This window comes from Hibiscus syriacus, unplaced genomic scaffold (genome assembly GCF_006381635.1).
Source record: "Hibiscus syriacus cultivar Baekdansim isolate YM2019G1 unplaced genomic scaffold, ASM638163v2 tig00110462_pilon, whole genome shotgun sequence".
NCBI classification, from domain to species: Eukaryota; Viridiplantae; Streptophyta; class Magnoliopsida; order Malvales; family Malvaceae; genus Hibiscus; species Hibiscus syriacus.
Window position 1 is genome coordinate 1,960,342 of NW_024062747.1, and position 23,203 is coordinate 1,983,544.

Here is a 23,203-nt window from a genome sequence, read left to right on the forward strand (position 1 = left end):
ATCTTGTTCGTTCTCCCATGTGGTTCGAAGCTGATATTACTTCAATGGTCCATACCAAAAGCCCTATAGTTTTCGAGCTTATGGAGATGTTTAGTAATAGCTTTATATTTACACATGATTTGATGCTTGTCCTGCATATGTTCAGTTAGGTAATCTTTGCAACCAACTGTTTTGTGTCATGTTCGTATTGTGTTTAAACAGTTATTAGGACAACCCTAGTCTCTTGCATTGAATTCAGACCATCTTCATATAAGAACATGGATTTTGAATCCCTACAGTGAGCAAACAGAGGAAGAAATATATATCCTTGCATCATTACAAATAACAATATCTGATCATAGTAAATCGAAAGAAATGTTTTTTATAAACTAAATCCCTTATGTCATCATACACGGACTTGAAACTTAATCAAGGAAGAGGAAGGAGGTAGGGGAAGAGAGAAAAAAATGAATAAACCCAGCCAGCACATTTAAAAAGCCAAAGAAGAAGCAATCTTGATAGCCAGCGAACCTCACCACTTGCCATTCAGGAGGTCAGAGGCTTGCTGTAAAAAACAAATGCGACATCAACCGATTCCAATGGTGCTGCACCATTTCGGTTACACCCTGGGAGGATCATTTCATGATGATGGATTAGAATTATTTCCTACAAATTGAATTCGTTGCACCTCTAATTTACCTGCCGTTGCGTTTGGAGTTGGGCTCGTGTTGATGGCAATGGAAGAGACGGGTCTTGAAACCAGTACAGCATCATTACTAACAGCTTTAGATGCAGCCACATCTTCCAACTGCTTCCAGATTAGCTCTCGCTTCTCCTGAATCTCTTTTTCCTTCCCTTCACTTTCTTGGAATCTGGCTAAACATTCATCAAAGAGCGCTTGATCAGCATCCAAGAATATCTTCCGCACATTCAGTGTAAGGCTCTGAACTGCCAGATTCCAATGATCACATGTGTTTCTCTCCAATGCTGGGAAGATTATAGGGAGTATTACCCTGCGGTTCTGAGTGATTAGGTTTCTTATGTGAACATTGTTCCACAAGAACAATGCGCGTTCAGCTACCTGCCAAAGTAACATGTTATAACAATTTAAAATACTCGAACCAGGGTTATAGGCCAAAACTCACTGGCATAGAGGATTTAGAGGACTAAGTCTCTTTACTATAATTTCATCATTCTGTCAAATAACTTGACTTGGTGATGTAGCCTATGCACCTTGTCCTTTTTTTGTACAGTTGGACAGACATTACACCTTTTTCTCTCTTTTCTAAATGGGAAAAGAATTGTCTAACTGTATAAAAAACGCCAAGGTGTATGTGTCAGATCATCTTACGCTTTAAAAATAATTCACATCAAATTATTTAACGCAATTACCCGGACAAAGTAGGTCTCAAGACTAAAGTTACAGATTTGAAAAAGCAGACTAGAAATGATAAAAAATTACAGTAGAAGGACTAAGTCAGCCAAAAACACATGGTCCAGGGGCCTTCTGAAGAATTTGGCCAAAACATATCCGGCATTATTTCTTACGTATAGAAAGGTTGAAGATTAGCAGATGTGCTTTCTTCATGAATGTCCTTCTTGGGCTAGATGACATGTCTTCAGGGAGGATCAAATACACATCACCCCCAGAAATTAAACCCATTCTCTCATTTACAGTAAACACTAAAATCCATTACTTTCAAAGACAAGTCAAATTGATAGAATTTTCAATATTTTATTATCTCATCAGGACAAAACTATTGGTGAATCATATTATACTAATAAACTATAAAGTACCAAGTGTAATAACCCTAGTTGGAGGGGATCATCATTCCATTAAGGTGCGCAAAAAACTCTAACAACAACATTTGGGGAAGAAAAATACAATAAAAGACCTCAAACAATGGAAAAAACATATTGCTCAGTGACTAATTATGGTGAAATTAGTCACAGAAGAAGGAAAAAAAGGAATAACAAAGTCTGACAAGCAGATGCTATAAGTACCTGCAAATGTGACCTGTTGAGGCACCGACCAACCTGACGGAAAAGAGGAACCATACAACGTTGGAATTCTGCTGCCTGAGTAGCTTCAAGAACTTCTTCCAACTCTCCAAGGAACATTACCTCCTTCGAGCTATTAGTTACAGGCCAATACTTTAGAAGGCCTCGGATGACTGTATCAGCCAGCTTGAAGTCTTTCTCAACAAACTGAATAATGCAATAAGCAAGTTGCTGATGATACATAGAAACACACTTGGGCTTGTGAAGAGGAATCAGAGCACGAACCAAGAAGAGCTTGTGCTCTTCCTTCAAAGGCAAAGCAAACCCATTGATTATACTCCCCAAGATTTCAAGCAATTCAGCAATACCGTTGTGTTTCTCTGTCTCAAAAATAAACCTGTAGAAGACATTGTTGATGGCTTTTCTAATGTATGGCCGATGGACCATGAACTTCCCATAAATCCGATGTAGAATCGTCTTTAGATATTCCCTCTCTCTTTGATCATCCGAATCAAATAAATCCAACAGTTTCAACAAGAATGGATGGTCAATATATCTCTTAGCAATCTTAGCATCGGTCTCCGGTGAGACCACAAATCTAAGAAAAAGTTCATAGACAATCTGAAGATGAGGCCAAGCAGGATCCATGGCCGGCTCTTCATCTTCCGCATCATACATTTCTAGAATCTTGCTATCATGGTTCGGGGATGGAAATGTTCGAAACAGATTAGCAGCCACCATTCTTGTAATCTCTTGCATTGCAACCTCATTGAACTTGGTTGAAACAGATGATACATAATCAACAAGCTCCAACAATGTCTGCCTCTTTATTTCCTTTTCTCTAAGGTTCTTAGATGGATCACTAAAACCAAAAACCGCATAACACATTCCCAACTTCCTAAGGAAAAGACCATGCTTTTCCGAGTTTGGGACATCCCGGAAACTAGGCAAAGCCTCATAAGCCCCTGCAGCTAATACAAGACCAGCTTGGTTTGCAAGAGGATCTGTTTTGTTCCAATGATTCGTTTTATTCGAACTGGATGAATGTGAATTAAGCGGGCCATTATTCGAACGTGATGAACTGGAGGATTTCGAAGATGCTGAACCAGGTTTTGAGTTGTTCAAAGAATTAGGGCCTAGAGAAGAATTCAAAGAGGAATTACCATGGACTCCTCCATCTCCTCCATCACCATTTGTATCGTTATGGGATGATTTCGATGGTTTTCGAGGTAGCTTTCCGAATATCTGTTTGATCATATCTACAAAACCCCTAAAACTAAATCTAAAATTATCTAAGGTTCCAACATGAAAGACTTAAAATTATAAACATTTCTTTTATACGTCATTTACACAACCAAGCAATGGAAAGTGAAGATTTGTAATTAAAAGAAAACACTGCAATAAATATGTACAAAACAGAAGATCTACTCAGAATCTAATGCCTTTAAAATTACGATTCTCTGGATTAACACTAGGATTACAGAAACGAAGGAATCGTAAAAAGACGAAGTTTTTTTTTTTCAACTTACAAATGATTAAATAATCGAATAAATCCAAAAAGCGCAAGAAACGAGCTAAAAGAGAAAGTTAAAAAAGAATAAAAGAAATTAAAGCCCCCCAAAATGATCTATGATCATATAAACCCTAGAAACAAATTCGATTCAAGAGACGAAGAAAACTAAATGCTACAGAAAAAGAACGAAAATGTAGGAAACAAAATCAGAGAATGCCTAGCAAACAAAAAAATTACTATAAAAACGGTAACGAAATTAACATCCTTCTTTCTGCTCTATCTAAATCGGATTTCAGTTCTCTGTTTGGATGAAAAGAAAAAGGAACAGAAAAATCACGGGAAATTGAGGTTTCCGGCCAGACATAGGAGGGCAGAAAAGAACTTTTTGAGACAAAAAAGTGCTATTACAATAATAGCCTTGAATTTGATTTAAGCTAGACCAGTGATGTTGATTCAAATGCACCTATTTTAGAGGCGATAATGGATCCGACTAGATTTTTCGTATTTTGAAGTTCTAAAAATAAATAATGGTTTAAAAAATAACATTTTTGAAGAATATTATTTTAATTTTCCTTTTGCAGTTGGGAATTCATTATATTCCATTCAAATTCACACAATAATTTTAAAGGAATTTTGATTTCGTTTCCATCGTAATATGGATGCAAAATATTTGTTGTATTAAAATTATATATTCTAAAATGTATTAGAATGACTTTTTTAAATGTTGAGAAATTGCTTTAATAAGTAATTAAATTATTATTTTATGGAAGTCTCATTAAAATTTTTATATGGTTAGTATTTCTATGCACAGTACTTATATTAGACCACTCATTTTTATCTTTAAAACTAAAAATCTTAAATGTTTAAACATACTTTATCTTATATGTTAGACTAAAAACGATGTCAATCGAATTAAACATAATCTACTTAGATTATTTTAGATTGATGCATAGCTTGTTAGAGAATGAATAAATTTTAGGACAAAATTGACAAAAACGAGCCATCAACAATAACGAACTTGAAATAAACGACGTCGTCCAGCTCAATATTCCCAAATTTTATATGGCACAGGTATTGTTACAAACTACCCTGATTTCCGGTTATTCGGTTATTTCCGTTTAACCGAACAGAAATAACCCATTAACCAACCAAGCTTCCATAAGAGACTAGAAACTTCGACATAACCAAAGTACAGAGAAGGTTTCCCCAATTCTTAAGATCAAGCAGCCATTGTTAAAGGTTCAGGGGTTATAATAAGATTAACATTTAGCCGAGACTGCACTCACAAGTCCAACCACACATACAAACGTGAGAACATGGCAGATTATGGAAGCCCTTTTTTTTTGGGTGGGGGGTGACTGGGTGAGGGGTGCAAGCACAGTAACTTCTCTGCACTATACAAATTCCACCAAGCAAACAAGATCATTGTTCGAAATGTTCAAGAAAATCAGTGCATCCTCGTTCCACATTTACCATGATGGGGTTATCTTCTCCTACGCTTTGGTTCCACCTACAAGATCAAATGCATGGCCATATTTTACATTGCTAAGACGGAAAAGGAAAGAGAGAGAATAGTTCATCGAGAAGTATTAGATGGCGGTGTTAGAATCTAAATTACAACCGAAAAGTGTTAATTAATTAACATGAAGAGCGTCATCAAAGGATAACGGATGTTGGTCTAAGACAATATATAGCAGAATATGCCGATAACTAAACGGAGTAAAACAAGAAAACAAGACATATTTATGTATGCATGCTGAATATAAATGCTCGAACCTTTGCCTCAAGAGATGGTGATACTGAGAATGTATTCAAAGATCTTTTGGCATCATCCTCCGAAGTACAATCGGAACATAAAAATTGATCCAATCTTTTTGCTTCTTCAACGGTCATATCCATGCAGGAAGGATGAAACCTACAAACATAATTATGCTTGGTCAGGAATATATGATAATCCAATTTCATATACAATCAGGAATATATATACACACACAGTACAATGGAATCAGTGGCAAAGAACTGAGAAAATACTAAACATTCTAACAGAACATGAAAACATGTCTCTTCAGATCAAATATGTTTTCATTTCTAGCAAAAAATAATCGGCAAATAACTCATGCAAAGTCCCTTGAAGACAACATTGAATCATTGATAATCAGACTGATTAAACCAAAATCTACTTATCAACCAGTCAGTAGTAGTTCCAACCCATATGTGCCCAAAAGTAACTAGAAGTACAACTCGATGTTGAGTTATACTGGTCAAAACTAATGTAAAATTAAAGCTAGGCAATATAAGTTTCTAAAATTTAATAGATAACACCCCTAAAGGCACACCAAACAATACGTTACATTTGGTAACATTATGAATTTCAAACTCATTATGTTCTTAGTGAAGAGGAGCATTAGAAACCTCCAAAAGTCTCCTTTCTTTGTCTATGACCAAGAAGAAAGACAACTTTGTTGCACTTTTCATTGTAGTTTTAGATTAAATAACCTGAAAGGCTAATCTGCAACTACTTTAGAGTTAAACTGTCAAAAGTAACATTATTTTGCAGTGTACGCTAAAACTTTTGAGATTTGTTCACTTAAGGTATTTTCAATAACATAGTGAACTCCAAAGTTTTAAGGAGATCTAAGACAACAACACTACAGTGATTTACGTGAAATTCTCTACACTCCACTACTGGCTGCATTACCAGAAGCTAAATCCTCAATTGCAGCCACTATTTTTCCATAAAATGTCAATCAACTAAAACCTTATTTGATTCATTAGATATGAATTCAGGGTTTTAAATAGCGTCCGCAGTCAAGTTTTCGGTCGCGTCGCGTTTATCCCGGTTGCGGACTTAACGGATGCCATCGCGGTCACTGCGGGTGTCGCGATCTTGAATTTTTTTAAATTTTGCACAACTTATCTTAAAACATAATAAAAATAATTATAATTATAATTATAATGATTTATTTTAATGATTTTTAAAATGTTTTCTAAGCGAAATTGGCATATATATAATATAGTTTAACAAAGAAAACAAAAACAAAAACGTAAACAATGTAGATTATTTGATTTTTTAGGTTTTTCTAAGTAGGGTATTTATTTATTTTAAAATATCAGAATATAAGGCCTAAAATAAAATAGTTCAGAATATTAAAATATAGAACTAAAATGACTAAAATATAATAAAGTAAAGCATAGAGATCAAAATAAAATAATAACAGTGAGTAGATTATAAATAAAAATAGTGACCAAAATAAAATAAAATAAAAATATTACAGCTAATTTCGAAATAAAAAATATAAATGAGTGATTAAAATAAAACTAATGAAACTAGAGCATCATATTCAAAATAATTAAAAAATGAGGAAGGAGTGACTATTTCATAAAAAGACGCATAAATGTTAGGGACCTAAGAAGGATTAATCCTAAAACTTCTTAATAAACACTTCAACAAAAACAATAAGGTAAATTATCATGATCAGACCCTATGATCCAAAATAAAATTCATAATAGTCCAAACTCAATGACAAAAATACAAATATGCGGCTAAAGATGGGGGACTTAAATGAAATTAATCCAAAAGTAAATTAATATAACCTAAAACAATACCCGTGTACTTCATCTCTTCTATTTCTCTCCCTCTCCATCTCACGAACGGCGCTCACCACCATGGAGGCTCTAAGCCTCTCGATCGTCGGCCACCGTTATTAACGGTATATAACAGTAATAACATCCCGTTATCGGCACTATTCACGGTTACCCGTTAGATTGCGAACGCGATCGGCCGATTTTGGCGTGAATCCACTACCCACTGTTATTTTCCCGGATTTCGGTTTCGGACGACGGCGCTACCGCGAAATGGCGGACGCTGTTGCGTTTTCGTCCCGCTATTTTAAACCCTGTATGAACTTTCATCAAATTGTAAATCATAAAATCGTTACCATTTCCATGGTGAATTAGGTGATATGAAGACTAAAGGAAGATATTACACATTGATAGTAGCATGTTAATATGGAAATGAACCATGTCCATATAAAACAGAGCGGTTAAGTAATATCAGGCGGCATTAACAGACAGCTTAAAGATTCTGAATGGTAACATAAAAGTTTTCTATTTTCAAAAGGAACTGAAGGTGATCTAGCTCATACTTATCTGTGTCTTAATGAGTCTACCATTACAGCTCACTAGAATGCCTTACATTTAATTGCTTTCAGTCACAACAAAACTACAGCTTTATAAGAAGTTGATTTTCAAAGATATTATACCAAATAAAATAGGACACATATAAATCATTATTGGAAAGTAACTTCGGAATGCTAAGATATTATTTTGACAAGCATTATTAAGTAAATCAGTAGTGACTTTACTAATCCTTGTATCCCTCGCATTGCACCATGAGGTCATCCGGGTTATATGGCATCTCACGCTTGCAATACCTTCAAAACCGAAATCCTGAAGAATTAATAAACAATCTCTAAAAACATAGTACAAGGCACTGGGAAAAATCTCAACCCAAAAACACGAGAAAAATCTAAACTCACACTGCCACCGGGTCCGGAGTGAAGCCGCCAGTGGCAGCCTTATATTCGAACCTACAAAAGTAATCTTCAGCACCAACATTTTCAAGCTTAGTATAGTTTTTGAATGTGTGGACCACACACTTCCCCTCAATAGTGTGTGCACTTTACACATCATGATGGTCTGATAAAAAGAGCTCCTTCGCGCCATGGAACTGTCTTCTCCCTCCAATAGACTCCTCCGGCTGATAGTACCATCGAACTCGAACCTTCACTTTGTTCCGATGATCGGCCTCAATATTCTCCACACGAGCCACGTACGGAGGCTTATCGGAGTCCGACGGTCTCATTAGCACACAGTCACCAGCTGCAAAACAATACCAAACATCAAAAGCCAAAATCATTTTTGGATTTCAAATTTAAAGACCCGAAAGGTCTTCAAAAGAACGAAACTTGGGTTCTTTTGAAAATGTAAAAAGGAAAACAAAGAGATGGGTTTAAAGAGAAGCGTACGACGAACAGCTTTGTTGGTGCCTTTGATAGTGTAGGAATCAAGGTCCTTCTTGCCAGGTTTAGTCTTGGCCATGAAAAGGTTCAGAATTGTGAACAATGAATGTGAATGGAAATGCGAGGAAGATGAGGTTTTTGGAGGCTAATTTTGATTTGAGATGGTGTAATGAAGGGAGGATTGAGGGGATTAAAGTGAAGAGTGTAATGAAGGAATCGATAGAGATGGGGAAAGGGGGACAAAGGAACAAGCCCTAGCAACTGGGAGATAAAAAGGACTGTTGAAAGAGAAGATCCGGACGAGGTCGAGAAGAATAAAGAGACAAACTAGTAATTAGTATTTTTTGTTGTGACACAGGAAATTTGTTATATAATCGATTCTAACCACTGAAACCATCCAGTTTCTTTTCTTAATTAAAAGTATTTTATCATTTTATTTTAAATGTGTATTAACATATGATATTAATATCATATTTTTACATATATTTAATTGATGATGTAATACATATAATATCATCACTTTAAATATCTCGATACATATTATATTGTCATTCTGAATGACGTGGTATATATTATATCATCGTTTTGAGTAATACGACATATATTATATTATCAATTAAACTTATATAAAAATGTCAGATTAATAATATGCGTTAACTGTCAACCAAAAGTTCTATTAAATTGAGATATTTTTTTATCAAAAATTAAAACGTTACAGATTAAAATATTCTAAATTAAAACGTTACAAATTAAAATATTCTAAATTATTTTTTTTATTCTTTTTATACATCTAAGATAAATATAAAATCATATATATTCAAAAAAAATATTAATCAATTAACAATAAATATTCATACCAATTACTAAGATCTATGAATTCTAAAAAGAAATAACGAATCTCGCAGTAAATTCGTGCTAACATCCTAATTTAAAATATATAAAAAATGATTTTTTACTTGTTTTAATCTTCAATTCCCAATTAAGAATTTTACATTCGTGCCACACACTAGTTTGACCGTTGACACGTCACTTCCACCAACGAACTCCCAAGGAAATAATTCATTAGCCTCTTATTTTTATTCCAAGTGTTTTATTCGCTTTTGGGGAAATGAAAACCAGCTTCATGGTTGCCGGAACAGAACTTTATAGATTCGCTTTTAATTGATACTCCAGATTACATAACTACAATCTACTTTACGGTCTCTTTAGGATCTCTTTTTTTTTTGGACCTTTTGATGCGCGGTGATGGCGGCTTCAGCAGATGCCAGTACCGATGACGGCAATCATACTGTGGAACTGATCGTGCTTGACAACTCAGAATCCGCAGCTAATGGTGGCTCCGTCGCATCGTCTTCGGAGGAGATAACACCTCTCTTGACGCAGATCGAGAGGCCAAAGATCAACATCTTTTCGGTCTCTCGTTCCCGAAGAAAACCTAGGGTAAGTTAAGTAAACCATTGATTCTATTCTTTAGGGAAAAAAATTAACTTCAAAGCTATCTGTTTCTGACTGCCTGAATCTTTATTTGTATGATTTTGTTTTGCTTGTTAATGGTAGCAAGTTGTATTGAAAAATGACTGCTTAGCTTGATAAACTAATTGTTGTTCTTTTTTAACTATTTGTTTTTGAGTATTGGAGGACTTTGTCCACATTTTGTTGTTGAACTTCGAATTCCCCCTAGAGGAAAAGAAATTAGCTAAATTAATAACCAAATGGATCAAACTGAGCATTAACACTATCTTTGCTATTTGGTTTTCTTAGAAATGGAAAATCAGATTCCTATTCTGTAAAATTTGGTATAGATTTAAGTGATAGTGATGCTAAATTTAAATAAAAATTTTCCTGTTGATTGAGGTTAATGTGGTTGTTTGAAATTTTTTGTCAACCTTATTGCATATGCTTAAACTGTTATTAAATTTTGCTTACCTGGAATGTAGAAGGTAATGCAGAAGTATTATAGTTTTGTACTGAACATAGGTTACTTGGTTTAATGTGCTTGCAGGAGCTAGTTATAAAAGTACCAGAAACAGAGATATCTCCGTTTTCACAGTTTCTGTCATGGGCATGGAATGGATCCAGATACTCTGGTCTAGTATGCATGGCCTTTTCATCTATAATTTACTTTGTCATGGAAGTTCTGTCTGATAATTTCACTGGTTAGTAAGTTTCTGCTCATTCATGACTGCTGCCAGCACATAAAGGATGTCTTATATGTCATTTCCCACGTAAATTTGACCTGTTTCTGTAGTAAATGATCTTTTGTGGCTTCCCATGAACCTCTAATTATGGTAAATGGAATTCCTGATATAACCCTAGTTAATCTAAATAGACTGCATGTGGTATAATAATAACTGAGTGGATGTGGATTAATCAAGAGAGGGCCAACTTGAATGTAATGTTACAACAAACACAAACTTTATTGATGTCTGATGACCTGAATTAATAATATACTCATGTGCAGTTTCCCATAAAACAACCAAGACAAAGGTACTATCGTGTGAACCACAAAGCCAATTTACATTTTGGTACCTTTTCAAGTTTTTGTTTGTCTAACTTAGCCAGTTGGCTGTAACTATACAGAGTTCATCATAAATCTAAGACCAGAATGAAATCTAGAGTGTTTAAGTGATACATGATAATGATACTTTGCATTCTCCTCGTGTTTAGACTTCATAACAATTGAGACAAATGAGGGCTTCGTTTGACTGTGAAAGCTGGCCAACAAATGCCTAGGTGGGCCAATAATTTGAGCCTTGATACCATGTTAAGCGTCCAATATAAGATAATTGATAGTAGTTGTTGGAGAGGTGAAACCTGAGTATCAGTTTGATATAAATTCCAATCTTGACTAATGTGGGACAATACCGCCTAACATTAGAACCAGAATCTCTCTATCTTATGTCATTCACCATTTTTGTAGTATGTAATATTTTATCATCACAAACATATTCAGGAGTTCTTATCTTTATGTAGTGGGGAAGAGATGGAGTTCTTTTCTCAAAATCTATTTGATGGTTTTAAATGCTATATAAGTTTGATGAAGTAGAGTTTTAACAGTATAGTATTGTTGTTGAGATACAGATAAATGGAATATTGATGTTATATGGTGTCGGTTTTACATGTTTTGTGCCTTACCTTTTTCTAGCTTCTGGTATCTCTTTTTCACTGATTCCAAATTATTCTGGCATGAGATGTTTTTCATAAAGTTTCCGTTGATTTAACTATCTTCTCCATTGGTTTCTTAATGATGGCAGCTCAGCCAATTCCTTTATTTGAGACTGCATTTGTAAGATGTACAGTTACCTTGATATTATCATATTTATGGTTGAGAAGAATTGGGCAGTCAATATTTGGAGCAACTTATCCGAGGAAACTTTTAGTTTTAAGAGCTCTAGTGGGATATCTCACATTGTTGAGTTTTATCTATTGGTAAGTTTTAGTTCACATTCCTGCTTCCCTGCCTCTTTTAGAGTTTGCTTAGGAGACAGTTTTCATCATGTTGGACTATTCCCTCTGTATCTATTTGAAACTTTTATTCTGCATCTTCATCTTGCTAAAGTTATAAGCTTCTCTTTTATTGTTGCTAGATTATATGGACAGTATTGTTTCTCCAGTGATAGGCATGCTAGATTTTCTTTAGTGGTTAAGATGGTGCTGGAATTACATTTTTCTTCTTGCTTATATCTGTTCTTACAAGTCCCATCTTTGTAATGAATATAAGGATTTATCATTTTATGTCTGCAATGCCATAGTTTTTGCTTAATCTATTTGAAACAGTTCTTTATCAGTGATGGCGAGAGAGTTGGGTCGTCCATCCTCCGATGAGGAATGGACTGTTTTTGTTGATAACCTTAGTAAGAGAGTTACGAGAAGTGAGCTTAGAGAGATTTTCATCCAGTATGGTAAAGTAGTTAGGGTCTATATTCCAAATGTTATTTTTAAACCGAACTACAAATCATCCACGTTTGCCTTTGTGCAATTTGCGTTAGAGAAAAGCTGTAGTAGAGCAGTTCAGAACGTGAATGGAACGCTGATTGATGGGAAGCGAGTGTCAGTGGGGGTGGCAAAGTACAAGAAAAATAGTAGAGGAGGAACAGTGGGAAATAAGCTTCAATCAGCAGGTAACAAGCAAGTCATAGGGGACAGGGGTTGGCAACAGGTGAAAACGAAAAAAGCGAGTAGTTTGAGGAATGGCAGAACGTACGATGAGGTGGTGATGGGGGATAGTTCGAAGAACATGGAGCAAGTAATAGTGGAGAGTGAAGGAGGTAAGGGTTTGAAAGATAATGAAGTGAGGAATGTATGGGATATGCACATTCCCAATGATGATTATGGTTGGGTGAAGTATTCATTAACAGGGGTTGTCAAATATCCCCTGCAGCCGAACATGGTGAAGAAGGCTATGGCAAAGGAGGGGTTCCAGGTAAAGATTGTAAGCTGGGGATTCGTAACGAATGCTGTCATTGTTATGTTCAAGTCAAATGAAGACTTCGTTAAGGCGTGGTCGAATTACCGAGACAAATTGTTTTCCTGGTTTCAATGGTTATCACCGGTGATGAGTGAGGATGGTGTTCCATTGGCGTATGGCTTGGTAGAGTTGGTAGGGTTACCACTGCTTTGCTGGAATGTACCATTTCTGGAAAAACTAGCGGGAAGGTGGGGAGATCTTGTTTGTATATTGGACGAGACTAGAAATAAAGAAGATCTCTCTTCGGCGAGATTATTGTTGAGGGCTGCTAGTCCTTATGACATTCAAGAGTCCATCATAGTAGGGTCATATGGAAGATCTTTAAGGTTAAAATTTCTTTGGGAGGTAGCTATTATGCAGCCACAGATGTTTCCGGAGAAGAGTTACAGGAAATTCCAGTTAACGGTGATAGCTCAGGGAAGAAAGTAGACAGTCGGGGAAAATCTGCAGAGGTAGTGGGGACAGAGGTGGGCACGTGGGGGCAAAAAGTTGTAGAAAGTGGGGGTTTGAGGAAGGTGGGGAACATTCTCTTGAAAAGTCGTCCTACACGAAATCCTATGGTTATGGGCTGTCAGGGAATCTGGAATGTGTAATGGAGCCAGTTTCCAATAAGGAGTACGCGGGTCTTGGGCTGAGAGATGTTGTGGATCAGAGTTGCTCAGCCCAATCTGATTCTAACTGGGATTCCTTTTCACCAGTAACTAAAATTATTCCTAAGGGGCCGGCTGTTAAGTTGAAGTGGGATGGTTTAGAAGAGCATAACAAGTGTCAGTCTCTCCATGAATTAATAGAGGTGGACAGTGGTGGTCTTAGAGATAAAGAAGGTGAGGGTGTCCAGGAGGAGGAAGAAAATAGAATGCAGATGAAAGTTGTTAGTCAATCGGTGAAGGAGGTAAACAAGGAGATTAGTGTGAAGAGGAAGAAAAGAGGATTTCCAGTTACTACTTGTATGACTCTGCGTGCAGCACAGGATGGAAAAAGAAAAAAGGTCATTATGCCAGAGTTTACAAAAGGTCGAGGAACAGAAGAATATGGTTTAATTCGAGTAATGATGCTGTTTTTACTGGTTCAGAGGCTATTACGATTCAAGATCAGAAGGGTTCAGACCGCACAAACTGTCATCAGCCTTCATTAGAAGACGTGGAGTGCGTGGAAGCGGATATCTCTTCCTCCTTAAAGTTCAGGAGAAATAGCAGGAAGAACAGAAGAGGTTTAATTAATCTTGCCTTGGAGTTGGTCAGTATTAACACTGCCTTCTCTCCTGTTTTTTCTAAACTGGTGGAGGAAGCTATGGCCACGTGGGAAGTGAGCATATTGTTAGGCATATCTTTCAAGGATGGCAAGGAGACATTTATTGAAAAGATTTTATGCCTTGAGAAGGGATCGGAGGTTGTAAAGGATGATGGTTATGATGGTTAGGTTTTGTGATCGGTTGAGTTTGGTTTGGGTGGTTGGGAGTGATATTTTTAATGCAGAATTTTAGTATACTGTCGTGGAATATTAGAGGTTTAGGGAGGAGAGAGAAGATTGTTTCTGGCGCTAGACTGGTTAAGAAGGTCAAACCAGTAATGGTTTTTATTCAAGAAACCAAGCTCGATCATTGTAAGGGGTCTATTGTACGGAGATTAGGTGGGGATCTGTTAAAGGGAGTGAAGGTTTCTCCAGCACAGGGGTCTAAGGGCGGATTGATCTGTTTATGGAATGAGAATATGTTCAAAGTCACTTTTCAGCATGTGCACAGCAGATTTTGGCGCTTGTAGGGAAATTTATAAACGATCATAAGGAGTTCGTTTTTATTAATGTATATGGCCCTGCAATTGAGGATGAAAAGGAGGCCTTTTTTGAGGAGCTGTTGTGTTTCGTTGTTTCGATGAATTTACCGGTTTGTATAGGGGGTGATTTTAATGCGTATATTGATCCGGAAGAAAAGCTAGGGAAAGCTCAGAACTGGCACACAATAAACATCTTTAGAACTTTTGTGCAGCGAGCTAAGCTCATTGATTTGCCCATGTCAGGAGGGACTTTCACATGGAGTAGCAACAGAGAAGTTTCAACATGGGTTAGGCTTGATCGGTTCTTAATAAGTGACACTTTCCTCAACTGTTTTCCTAAGATTACACAGAACCTCCTTTCGAATTTTGTGTCAGATCATAAACGGTGTTGTTGAAAGATTTTTGTATAAACTGGGGCCCAAAACCTTTTAGATTCTTCAATTATCTTTTACAAGAACAAGGCTTTGATGATTTTGTTGTAAACCTTGTGGGAGATGAGAAGAATAAGAGGGATTATGGGGGAATTTTTAGGACGTTACAGATGGCCAAAAATCAGATCAGAAGGTGGCAGGGAATTAGTAATGTTGGGCTGTCAGACTCCATTGCGACTCTTGAAGGGAAGATAGATAATTGGGAAAGGAAGTCGCAAGTGGGATCCTGTCCAAGGGGGAGTGGGACCAGATGGTAGAAGGGAAAAAGGAGTTGTGGAGGCTATTAAGGATTGAGGAGAGCATTTGGTGTCAGAAGTCCAGGAGTAGATGGATTAAGGATGGAGACAGAAATACAAGGTTCTTTCACTTGAGTGCTTTGACGAGGAATAGAGCCAACACTATTCATTCGTTGAAAATTAAGGGAGATTTTATTTCGGATATAGGAATGATTAGAAGTACTGTGTTCAATTTTTTTAAGGCAACGTATAACACCAAATCAGCAATGGAGGTTGAGGGCTTAAACTTGGAATTTGCACAACTAACTGCAATTCAGAGTGCATCTTTGGAGGTGGAATTTTCTGAGCAAGAAGTATGGCAAGTAATCTCTTCTTCGGATAGTACTAAAGCTCCGGGCCCGGATGGGTTTACCATGGGTTTCTATAAGAAATATTGGGCAAGCCTAAAGGAGCAGATCATGGAGTTTTTCTCTGATTTCTATCAGGAAAGATGTGGGATCATGGAGTTAATCATACGTTTATAACTTTGATTCCTAAAAAATGTATTCCCGAGAACATTGAAGATTTTCGACCCATTAGTCTTGTGGGCAGCATGTATAAGATCCTTTCAAAGGTTCTCTCAAAAAGACTTATATCTTGTGTCAAGGATATCATTAGTCCGTCTCAGTTCGCGTTTATTCCGGGTAGACAATTGTTGGATTGTGCATTTCTAGCCAATGAAGGAATTGATTCTTGGAGGAAGCAAGGACTTAAAGGGGTAGTTTTCAAGGTGGACTTCAGTAGAGCTTATGATACAATAGAATGGCATATTATTCAAAGGCTTATGAGGGAGATGGGTTTTGGAGAGAGATGGTGTTCTTGGATATCACAGTGTATCTCCACAGCTTCTATCTCGGTATTAGTGAACGGGTCTCCTACTAAAGAGTTTTCTATTGCTAAAGGCTTGAGGCAAGGTTGTAGCCTTTCTCCTCTTCTGTTCAATTTAGTCGGGGAATTACTTCATAGGATGCTGTCTAAAGCAGTGGACTTGGGTCTGTTTCAAGGTTTCTCTTTTGGTAAAAATCAGAATCCCTTCTCTTTGTCCCACCTTCAGTTTGCAGATGACTTAATTATTTTCTGTAGAGCGTCTATTACACAGATTAAGAATGTTAGAAGAATTTTGAGGATTTTCGGCTTAATGACGGGGCTCCATTTAAATTTAGTTAAAAGCAAACTTTATGGAATTAATGTGGAAAGTGACATCCTTGAAGAATGGGCTACGAATATTGGCTGTGCTATTGGTTCTTTTCCAACGGAGTACTTAGGCCTTCCTTTAGGGGCAAGAATGAATTCGGAAAAGTTGTGGGATCCGGTTATTGCCAATTTTAATAAGAAATTGGCTGGTTGGAAAGTTACTTCTTTATCTTTGGCTGGTAGATTGGTGTTAATAAAGTCGGTATTATCATCGTTACCTATTTTTTTCCTATCTATGTTTAAGATGCCTGCTACTATTTCTCAAAAGTTGAATTCATTGATGTCGGATTTTTTATGGGGGAGTAGGGAAGACAAGAAGAGAATGCATTGGGTGCGCTGGGATTATGTATGTAGGCCGTTGAGTGGAGGAGGATTGGGAGTGGCGGATTTGAAGGTTACTAATAGAGCTTTGTTGGGAAAGTGGGTTTGGAAGTTTGCCAATGATAAGAATTCGATGTGGAAGAAATTTTTATGTAGTAAACATAATGTAAGCTGTCATTCGATGGATATCAATAGAGTTTTTTCTTTAAAGGACTCTTGGATATGGAGGGGTATTGTGAACAGCTATTTAAAGGATGATGTCATTGGAAGCTGCCTTAGATCTCACGCTAAGCTTCAAATAGGTAATGGTAAGTCGATTTACTTTTGGAGTGATACGTGGAATGGGGATTTTCCTTTGAAACTCTTGTTTCCCAGAATATTTGCTCTTTCCTCAAATAAATTGGGTAAGGTAGCTGATTTTGGGAGTTTCGGCTCGTCTGGGTGGGTTTGGAACATTATGACCAGGAGAAACCTGTGATTGGGAAGTTGAGCAGTTGGTTGGGTTATTGGACAGTCTTAAAAACATCAATCTGGTTCAGTCTTTGGAGGATTCTTTGTTGTGGGTCGGTTCGGAAGATGGGCAGTTTTCTGTTAAAGCGTGTAGGAATTCCTTTTCTGTTTTATTGATGAATCAGTTCAGTGGGAGAAAGTTGTTTGGCTGGGGTTAGTTCCACCAAGAGTGGAGACTTTTCTTTGGCAGTTGTCTCATCAAAAGGTTGCTGTGAGAGTGGAGTTGCTGAGAAGGGGGATCGATGTAGGGGGGATCATTCTCTGCCCGTTGTGTAATCAAGGGGCAGAATCAGTTCAACATTTGTTTGTCTCTTGTCCTGTTTCTTGGGAATTATGGATGAAAATTATAGGGTACTGGGATATTCAGCTTACTATTCCACAAGACCCCCCTAAACTGCTCAGTTCATGGGCTGTTTGAGGCCAAAATCAGTTATTTGGAAGTTCATTCCAGGGGCAGTTTTTTGGTCCATTTGGAAGTTAAGGAACGAGATCATTTTCGACAAGGGAAAGTTAGACAGAATTTCTTTATCTTTTACTGTTCGTTTCAGACTAGCTAAGTGGTTTGTTGCAAAGTTTCCTCGGTATTCAACTCAAGTTGATTTTTTAATTGGTGACCCCTCTGTGGCAGACAACTTTCCAGACTTCAAGGTTTTGAACAGCATGGGTCTTGCTGGATTCCTCCTCCTATGGATTATTTTAAAATGAATGTTGATGGAGCGGTGAGTAGTTTGGGGATGGTGGCTGGTATTGGGGGTATTCTTAGGAACTGGAATCGGGTGATTCTGACTTCTTTTTCGATAAATGTTGGTCCTAATACTCCCATCCTAGCAGAATTAAAGGCTATCAAGAAAGGCATTGACATCTTTGTTTCATCTGTTTGGGCTTCGAAGGGTAGGCTTATTGTTGAAAGTGATTCAAAGACAGCAGTGGAATGGATTAAATATCAAAATTCTGTCCCTTTGTACCTATCTATTTTTGTGAAGGAGATAGTGTCTGCTGTTTCTCGAAATCAGATCGTTATCAGGTGGATCCCTAGGTGTTGTAACTGTGAGGCGGATAAGCTGGCTAAGGAGGGTATTGGCTGAGTGTTTCTAGTCTTTGGTATTTTAGTTGGAGTGTGTTTTCTATGTGGTGAGGTATTGTAGGAGTGTTTCTTGTCTTAAGTATTTTTGTAGGAGTGTGTTTTCTTCTGTATGTTATTTTTGTAAGTGTTTCATTTCTAATAAATTGATGTTCTCTTTTCCTCCTTTTTCTAGAGGGTTCTTGCCTTACGGCAATGGACTACTTAGAAGGAGGTTTTAAATGAGACATCCTATTCCTATCAAAAAAAATTATTTTCTCTTTCCTGCATTCTCAGTTTCCAAATCTGAATTTTTCTGTTTTCTTTTTTTCTCTAGTCATTTTAAACTAGCAATTCTTGGAATCACTCTTGCTATGGCTTGCAAGTTTTATCCTTGTTAACATAAATAGTCATAACTCATTTGCTCAATTTTTGTTTTCAGCATTCAAAGAGTACCTTTCTCTCTGATTATTTTATTGAGCTTTACAACTCCAATAATGGCTTCATTCATGGCTAGAATTATTTTGCATGAGAAGTTGAAAATTGCAGAAATTGGAGGTCCGTTAACATTTCCTCACCTTCTATCTTCACTTATGCTATAAAAATTGAACTACCTTACAAAGATAGGGTTAATTAATTTATTGATTATCATACCTTTCCAGGTCTTGCTTGCAGTTTCTCCGGCCTGCTTTTTATTTTTCAGCAGATGCTTACTACAAAAGGTACAGAAGTGAGTTAACAGAACCTTCTCGAATGTGCTCAGAACGAATGCCTTGGATTTTTCAAGTGTCTAAATAGAGTTGGAATTTTATGTTAGATTGCTACTATATGATAATAGAGCATTTCCATTTATGCTGATGCATGAGAGGTGGTCTCTATTCACTATGCATCCATCTAGTGATAGTATTGAAGACTAAGGATCTGAACTCTTTTGATCATTTAGTGCCCCTGAATTTTCTTCTTTTGTCATCTGTTTGTAATATATGGATTATTTTGCCCTTTTATGCTCTACTCTACTATAGATTAATTTCGCAATTAGTTAATAACAACTAAAAGTGATTTCTCTTTTCCAACAGCAAAATTCCCAAACCTTGACACATAAATATTGAAATTTCAGTGTTCTCATGTTACTTCCATCCCTACCAAGTTTCAGACACCTGGTGCCTTTTTCAGGTTTCAGAGCCTTAAATTTGTAGACTTTTCTCAACACCGTCCAATTTGATCAATTAATCAAATCATAAGAAACCTCGAAAGTCAAAACTAAATTCATCTAAACGGTAATACCATTCATTATATGAAATCATCACAAACCACAACAAAGAAGTTTGAGGCTGTTGGTTAAATCCATTTTAAAATTATTATTATTATTATATTACACTTGAATTCAATTTTTTTATTCATGCATCTTCCTTCTTTTTTCCATGAAAGTATTCTTACTTCATTGAGGAACATATTGCAATTTTCTATAGAAAGGTTTGAAAACACTGATTTCATTTGGTGGCAGGCACATCAAATGGAACGCATATACACATCTTTTCTTTAATGAATTATTTTGAAGCTAGTGTGACGTATGTTCAATTCTTTATAGTAAAATTGTGTCCTTCAATATTGTTATCTGCTTGGCCCATAGAGTTATTTATATAATTTCCTGTAATTGTGCATTACTGATGGCTAACCTGTTACCGTGACCATGAGTCTTTTTTACCTTTTTCTGGATGTGGCAGGAGGACTACATAAAACCGTGGAAGCAAGCAATTCAAGTTTCGGAGGAAGTAAACACATTTATGCAATCTTAATTGGTTGTATTTCATCAGTAACTGGTGGAATTAGCTATTGTCTCATAAAGGCTGCCGCAAAGGCATCAGATCAGCCTGTGTAAGTTTGTTGTTAACTGAACTAGGATGGACTCCTTAAAAAATTTCACCTTCTTCATTTCTTTCAAAATTTTCCATGTTTTGAAGTATTGTTTACCATAAAGCTTGCTCCTGAGGTTTCTTTTATCATCAGTCCAGTATTTGTGTTCACAAACCTTATTATGATATCTACCTCCTTTTCTCTGTCATTCAATTAATGCTTGTTGCAAATAATCCTTTTTTTAGGGTGACAGTTTTGTCATTTGGAATACTGGCTAGTCCTGCTGCAGGAATATGCACATTAGCCTTTGAGGTGAGTGCCATAATATGATCAATTTGTAAATGTTTTGAGAGGCGTTTTCTATATGCAAATAATTACAGTTTGACCACTGCTAATCTAATGTAACAAAGCTCCATTTATTACTCTTGAAAAGTGCTGATTTTGGAAGTAAAAGAGATCTCATTGTAGATTCATTGGTCCAGAATCCCTTGCTTACCTTATACTCGGATATTTTTAATCATTTCTTGGCAAACCCTTGTTTTGCTTATAAAATTACCAAGTGATATCAACAGCAGTAACTGACAGTAGATTGAATGCTTTGTCCTAGCCTAAACATGCAAATCTTCGTGCATGGAAAGTGCCTTTTGATATGAACATAGTTACTCCAAACAAGTAAACCACATCAAACTAGTACTGCAGAATTTGCAATGTTTAATATTTACAAACTCTATACTTTTCATAGGCTAATGCAAGTAGAAATTGATTATGTAATTATATTTCTTGATTTCTTTTAGTTAATAAGTATGCTAAAATTTGATTGCTTTCTGGTATTGACTGCCAAATATTTGAATGCTTGTTTTAGCAATAGATGGTAGATACCACTGAGTGGAGCTAGAAATAACTATAATTTTTATTTACATCTCAGGAGTTTGTGCTGCCAAGTTTCTATTCACTGTCTCTGATGCTTGCACTTGGTATTCTGTCCTTCTTAGCAGAGGTTTGTTCGACATAACAATCAATAAACACTATTGCACCAACAATAGTTGTAATAACTCTTTTTGTCTCCTGACGCATTTGCTTTAGCCAAATATGCCTGAACTTGTTCCGCTACAGGTGTTTTTAGCTCGTGGACTACAGCTTGAGAAAATTAGTAAAGCTGCAAATGTCCTCTTTGTCGAGGTACCCTCTTCCGCCTGGTTTCAGTTGTACTTATGGTTTTTTTGATTGATTGTGTAACCAGCAGCTCAGAGGAGGTTGAAGGTTCTTCGAGCTTGAGTAGCTAGAAATTAGAACTGAAGGGAATTAAGCATGTGTTTAAAGCTTGAGGTTATCAAATAATACAATTTATTGTTGTTTTCTGTGGTTTTATGTTACAGGCTGCCTTTTCACAGTTATGGGGCATAGGTACCTCAAGCATTGCTTCTTCGTTCGGTCGACTTGTTGGGTGCCTCCTTATCTTAATCTCTGTTTCTTTTACCATGTATTTTGGACCGGAAAAGGAGATTGAATGAGAATTGTCGGTACTGTCCCCTTCTGTTGTTGCAAACACAACCAATTGTTTTCTAAATACTTGTTGCTATTTAATTCAATTTCTGCTTTTTTCAATTGAGCAAATTCAAACACCTAACAAATAAGCTACAATTCCATTACATTTAATAAAGCATCTCACTTTGTCGGACCTTGTTTTCACATTGGCTTCAGACAGTCGATACAAAATAAAAGTTGCATAAATGTAATTCAACATCTTTTTCACGTTTGCAAATTAAATTTATTCAATATATGAGTTGGAATACTTGAGATTCAGTTCCTTTCAAATTTACATTTTAAATTAAAGTGAATTTTAAATTTTATCATTTTCTCAATCTTATTTTAATCATTCAAGTTTAATAAATTTTAACTAAATTATTGAACTTTTGAATTGTTTATACTGACTAATCGAAACTAAAAGCACATTTTTTTCCAGAAAAATGAGTGTTTTTTATATGAATTTAATCAATTTTATGAGAAAAACTATCATAAATTTAGTTTGCACCGTATGCTTTTATCATATAAATATATAACAACTTGAACAAAACAAAACAAAAACTAAAATGAAGCTTCTTTATTTATTTATAGTTGTAAAACCAGGAAAAGAATATTAAATAAAGTATTGGCAAACCTCAACAAAAGAGAGATTTATATTTAGGTTAAAGTATCCTATTTTCACTCGGTGTCGATCAATAACCATCGACAAAATTAAAAGATAAAAATCAAAAGCGTATAAAATCTAGGCTCAAACAAACATTAAATTTATATTGAGATTAAAAGATACTTGGTAAAAAAAATGAGAATTTATTATCCATCAACAATAAAGATCAGCCCTGATAAACAAATGCCAGAAACTGAACATAAAGAGAAAGGGGAAAAACGGAAATAATAATTTTTATAAAAATTAATCAGCAGTAAAATGAGAAAACAAAATTAAATAAATAATTAAATTAAAAACATTTAAATTTTAAATGATAAAATTCATAATTTACCATCAAAATAAAAGAATTGTAATTTCGGTTAAGGTAGAGCAATGACAGGCTTGGAATCGAATTGTTAGGCGTGAATTTGTGCAAGTTACTTTTCTAGAATTTTCTCTACTTCAAATTCCTATGATATTGAATTGCACCATGGTCCATGGTGAACTCTCCAACCACATGTTGTCTGCAAATATTGGGGTTCCTAGTTTATGATAAAAGTAGTTGTTGTACTTCTCAATCTTACTCGTATCCTCAGACCATTCAGAAGATGCAAGAAGCAATGGGGTGAGTTAGACA

General features: G+C 36.1%; 2 protein-coding genes and 1 pseudogene across 2 annotated transcripts; 1 reads left to right on the forward strand and 2 right to left on the reverse strand.

Annotated features, from left to right (window-relative positions):
• Window positions 1–375: 375 nt before the first annotated feature.
• Window positions 376–3,788, reverse strand: LOC120127069 (serine/threonine protein phosphatase 2A 59 kDa regulatory subunit B' gamma isoform-like). Its single transcript, XM_039145075.1, has 2 exons — window positions 1,984–3,788; window positions 376–1,060 (listed from the first exon to the last, which is right to left on the reverse strand). The coding sequence occupies exons 1-2, from the start codon at window positions 3,235–3,237 to the stop codon at window positions 620–622; spliced, it is 1,695 nt and encodes a 564-aa protein (XP_039001006.1). The 5' UTR covers window positions 3,238–3,788; the 3' UTR covers window positions 376–619.
• An 862-nt stretch (window positions 3,789–4,650) lies between these two features.
• Window positions 4,651–8,845, reverse strand: LOC120127071 (annotated as a pseudogene).
• Window positions 8,846–9,624: 779 nt separating this feature from the next.
• Window positions 9,625–21,942, forward strand: LOC120127070 (pseudopaline exporter CntI). The gene is made up of 10 exons (XM_039145076.1): window positions 9,625–9,954; window positions 10,517–10,670; window positions 11,769–11,943; window positions 18,988–19,103; window positions 19,208–19,267; window positions 20,270–20,420; window positions 20,645–20,711; window positions 21,325–21,396; window positions 21,513–21,578; window positions 21,776–21,942. The coding sequence occupies exons 1-10, from the start codon at window positions 9,760–9,762 to the stop codon at window positions 21,908–21,910; spliced, it is 1,191 nt and encodes a 396-aa protein (XP_039001007.1). The 5' UTR covers window positions 9,625–9,759; the 3' UTR covers window positions 21,911–21,942.
• The last annotated feature ends 1,261 nt before the right edge of the window (window positions 21,943–23,203 follow it).

What these genes read in the sequence shown, in the direction of transcription:
- LOC120127070 (XM_039145076.1), top strand. Translation starts at nt 9,760, where the DNA reads ATGGCGGCTTCAGCAGATGCCAGTACCGATGACGGCAATCATACTGTG. An exon ending in TTGTTGAGTTTTATCTATTG is followed by an intron (nt 11,944 to 18,987) that starts GTAAGTTTTAGT and finishes TTTTGTTTTCAG; the next exon opens with CATTCAAAGAGTACCTTTCT. An exon ending in GCAGATGCTTACTACAAAAG is followed by an intron (nt 19,268 to 20,269) that starts GTACAGAAGTGA and finishes TGGATGTGGCAG; the next exon opens with GAGGACTACATAAAACCGTG.
- LOC120127069 (XM_039145075.1), bottom strand. Translation starts at nt 3,237, where the DNA reads ATGATCAAACAGATATTCGGAAAGCTACCTCGAAAACCATCGAAATCA. An exon ending in TCAACAGGTCACATTTGCAG is followed by an intron (nt 1,061 to 1,983) that starts GTACTTATAGCA and finishes TTACTTTGGCAG; the next exon opens with GTAGCTGAACGCGCATTGTT.